At 48.4% G+C, this 4,287-nt stretch overlaps 1 protein-coding gene across 1 annotated transcript in view; it reads right to left on the reverse strand.

Annotated features, from left to right (window-relative positions):
- The window catches only part of USP10 (ubiquitin specific peptidase 10), a 66,402-nt gene that overhangs the window by 53,682 nt on the left and 8,433 nt on the right, over window positions 1–4,287 (reverse strand). The window contains exon 3 of the mRNA XM_027773445.1: window positions 672–732. Coding sequence (XP_027629246.1) covers window positions 672–732 — 61 coding nt within the window. The remainder of the gene's footprint in view (window positions 1–671; window positions 733–4,287) is intronic.

Raw genomic sequence — 4,287 nt, forward strand, 5'->3', positions numbered from 1 at the left:
CGTGCCCCTAAGCAAAAAACTCTCCAAAAAAAAAAAAAAAAAAAAAAAAAAGGCCTGGACAGGTTTGAACTGTGCAGTGGAAGTGCACACTGATTCAACTACCACCCTGCTGGTATTTCTGTGGCAGGCAAGGAATACGGAGTCCCGCACCTCGAAAAGCTCCATTGCCAGTCGTGGCGGAGACCCAGCAAAGTAACAGAGCAGGAGGTAGAAAGGTCACCTGAGTCCCCAGCAGAGCCAGCAGAGCCGGCAACAGCCCGGGGCACGGGGATAAGCTGCAGACCCACGCTGCGACTTGGCTATTCCAAGTGCTCAGAGCCCGCTCTGGGCCCAGATCCCAGCACCATGACAAGGAGGCCCGTTCCAGAACTTAGGTACATGCCTATTAAGAATACTTAAGAATTTTAAGAATATTAAGAATAACTGCTACGAACAGAAGGGGCTGCGCAGTCATTTCCTGAACTAAATCTTGGGCATCAGATAGTCTGAAGCATAGAATAAACTTTCAAAGTGATTCAGTGACTACATAATAGTTTACAGCAGAAATGTCAAATCATAAAGAAACGTTCCCTCGAAATGTCTGTGCCAACAGGAAAACAAGGTCTGCAGGCAGCCTGGCCGCCCAGCACGTGTGCGGCATCCGCATCAGGGAAATAAGAAAACTCACTTACCATCGGGGAGTTCGTCTGCGGCCTGCGTGCCACACAGAACCGTTCCGCTGTAGGGAGGAAGCTGCACAGGGAATTGGAAAACAAAGTTCAAGTCATCAAATGTTACACCCAACAATGCTACTTCATTACAGTGACATTTCAGTCAACTCTCTATCCACTCAAGTTCTTTTCATGTCGTCACTTCTGTGACATCACTCAGTAAATCTAAGCCATCCTTATTTAATTTAGAGGGGAAAAATCTACAGGAAAGTTCTCAAATATTTATCGTGATTAAGCAGATCCAAAAATGGGGCCAAAAACATCCAAATGAACTCCAACGGATATGCAAATCTGCAACAGTGAGGTCTGACACTAGTGACCAACTGTAAAGACCACAGGCCCTTTCCACAGGGTATGTGCACTTGCCAGGGAGACACAGTGAGTGAGAGGGCAAGTGAGAGACCTCCCCAGGGAGGCTGGCCAAGCCAAAACCCCTTCTCCTTCATTCTCCTCCTGGAATTTTGGGCATGCATGCACATGCACCCCGTGTTCAGGATTCGAATGGCGATCAGCCACATGGGAGTCTAATGTCTTAAACACCGTGCCACCTGCTGGCCCCCACAGGCCCTTTTCTTTGTCCACTAGTTAAACAACAGTCCGCCATCTGCAGTTCTCTCTCCTCGACACTACACTGCAGTGTGACCAGTGGAGACACCAGGAGAGCAGATGAAAGCTCCCTAGAAAGAAAAAGGCTGAGAATTGCTGTTCCCTTTTAACACCATGCCTTAAATAACTACGTTCATAGTTACAAGTCACAGTCCTTATTTAGCAATGCTTTGTGTGGACACGTCTGCAGTAAGAAAGTCTAGGGATGGAGGACCAGCAGGTGATGTCGTGGTTAAGATGCTGGACACTCCCACATGGCCGACCTTGGTTTGAGTCCCGGACCTAGCAGCTTGCTTTCTCACTTTCTGTCTCTCTCTGGTCAAATTAAAAAATAAGAACAAATTTTAAAATTAAATGTAAAAATAATTATTTTTTAAAAAGTCTAGGAAGGGAAGGGGTAAGGGAAACAGTGCTACCTGGAGGCAGAGCAAAGAACTAAATCGCAACACCCAGGACAGCGCTGCTCACATCTGCTCACTGCACCGTGGCCCAGGCGCCTGCGTGGGCCCAGGGCCTGCCATGCGCCAAGGCTCCTGGGAGACGCTCCTGGGAGACAGTCAGGCCACTGCTGACTAAGAACTGCTGAAGTGGTTTGCTCAGCTTTCTCCAGCACACTGCTGGCGAGCCAGTCCAGTAATCAGTGAAAGCTGAGCTCTCCAAGTAACCTGGTTAAGGCTATCCCCAGACGATTAATGACAAATAGGAAACCAAGAAAATTCAGGATGGGATGGCCCTGCAGCCTGGGGGTTAAGGGAGCAACATTCCAAGCAGCGGGTCATGGCTCGAACTCAGCCCTGGCTTGAAAAATACAGCAGGTATGTGTGAGTGTCTGCCCCAAAGCCCAGCAGGCTAGAGAAATGGAGGACACTGCCATGGGACAATGTCCCACTGGGGGTGCTTGCTCACTCTCCCCCTGCGGGGTGCAAACGCCATCCAGCGGAGAGGGAAGGAAGAGAGAGAAGAAAAAGGAAAAAGCTGGCACACAGAATGCCGTCTCTGTGCTCTCAATGGCAGCGTGGTGCCCCCTGGTGACAAAGATATACTATTTGGAGGTACAGAAAGTGTCCTGAATCGCTCGTACGCAAAACCCCGAAACGTCAGAAACACTATTATTTTTGAGCCAGTACAATATAGAGTCCCATAATCTTATTTATTAGAGAAAGTCCTCTTCACACTTGCAATCTGTTCTGCTTGGGGAACAAAACAGCTCTAAAGAGAGTCTCAAATCTTCTTTTTGGGAGAGAGATTTTTGTTATAGGACACGAGTCCTCAGACCTGAGAGTGTGGCAGGTTGGGGAGAGCCACAGTTCAGACAAGGGACCTGGCACTTATCCATTTCAAACCCCAAAACAAAGCACTGGGCTGTCGACAGTGGTCTTTCAGAACGTTCAGCCACAGTACTATCAAAACTTGCCTAAACCGGGGCAGGTAGGCGGTATGGTGGTTAAGGGCACTGGACTCCCACACGGCTGACTGCAGTTCGAGTCTCGGACATGGCAGCTTGCTTTCTCACTTTCCTTCTCTCTAACTCTCTCTCACTGTGTCCCTCTCTGGTCAAATTAAAATAAATAAAGTTAAATAAAACAATTCTTTAAATAAAAAAAAAAAGTTGCCTAAACCTGGGGCCAGCAGATGGCATATCACTGGACTCCCACGTAGTCAACCGCAGTTCGAGGCTTGGACCCGGCAGCTCAAAACAAACCAGGAGCATGTGCATGTGTGCCCAAAATCGTCAGAGAAGCAAGGAAGAGAAAGGATTGCAGCATGGTCACCCCCCCAGGGGGCTAATTTCTCTTTTCTATCTCTCCAGCAAGTGCACGCACCCTCCAAAAATTTCTCTTTAAAAAATAAGTAACTTGCGTAAACTCACTCCGAGCAACACGTGTAAGAAAAACGCCATCACTCTGTGGTGCAGGCCGACCCCTGCAGCACAGCAGTAACCTGGGTGCCCTACAAGGCGGGGAGCCAGACAGGCAGCTTTGGATCCAGCAGTTAGCCTGAAACATACATACCCAGTGTGTGCCTGGGTACCCAGGAACCAAAGAGCTAGAGGGTGGAGAGAGGAGGTCACACTGTGATGAGACCTCATTGGGGTGCTTTTCCCTCTCTTTCTTCATAAATCCATTTACCATCATTAAAAACACAGCTGTTAAGGCGCCGGACTCCCACATGCCTGACCACAGTTCAAGTCCCGGACTCGGTGGCTTGCTTTCTCACTTTCCTTTCCTCTTTCTCTCTGGTCAAAGTAAATAACAATAATAACAACAACAACAAATAAAATTAAATAAATAATTTGGGGGGGGGAGGTTTTTGTCATAGGATGCGTGCATATGCCAGAAAGACAGGGAAAGACAGAGACAGAAAGCAAGCAGTCACCTCCCAGGAGGATGGCCACTCCACAACTCCTTTTCCTCCATTCTCCTCTTGAGATCTTGGGCATGCACGCACACGCTCCCGGCGTGAGTTTAAGCTGCCAGGTCTAGGACTCAAACCATGGTCGACTACGTGAGAGTCCAGCAACGTAACCATTACACCATCTGCTTGTCCCCAATAAAATAATTCTTTAAAAAATTTAGCTAAGTTAGATACAAATGGGCAGACAGCAGCACCACAGCCCTCACAAAGCATGTCTGACCCAGGAACAAGAAGAGATATCCTTCCTGTGCTCCCACTGTGCGCTCTGCTGTGCAGCCGGGCTCCCCCCCACCCCCGACATCCTATTAAGACTCAGAATGAACAGTGACTGTCTTGACGCTGCTTTATCAGTACACATGCCGCACACACACCGACAGCCTGAATTACAGCACTGAGGGCTCGCTGGTTCAGTAACGGTTGATGTGTGTTGTTCCTAGCACTGAGGTCATGGAAATCTTCAGGAATAAAGAGTACTTCCGTCCTATTTTGAACATCATTACCAGGACTATGACCGGAGCTCAAACGTGCTCATTAAATACGGTGATAGTGGGTTCAG

This window comes from Tupaia chinensis, unplaced genomic scaffold (assembly GCF_000334495.1).
Source record: "Tupaia chinensis unplaced genomic scaffold, TupChi_1.0 Scaffold000355_1, whole genome shotgun sequence".
Lineage (NCBI taxonomy): Eukaryota > Metazoa > Chordata > Mammalia > Scandentia > Tupaiidae > Tupaia > Tupaia belangeri.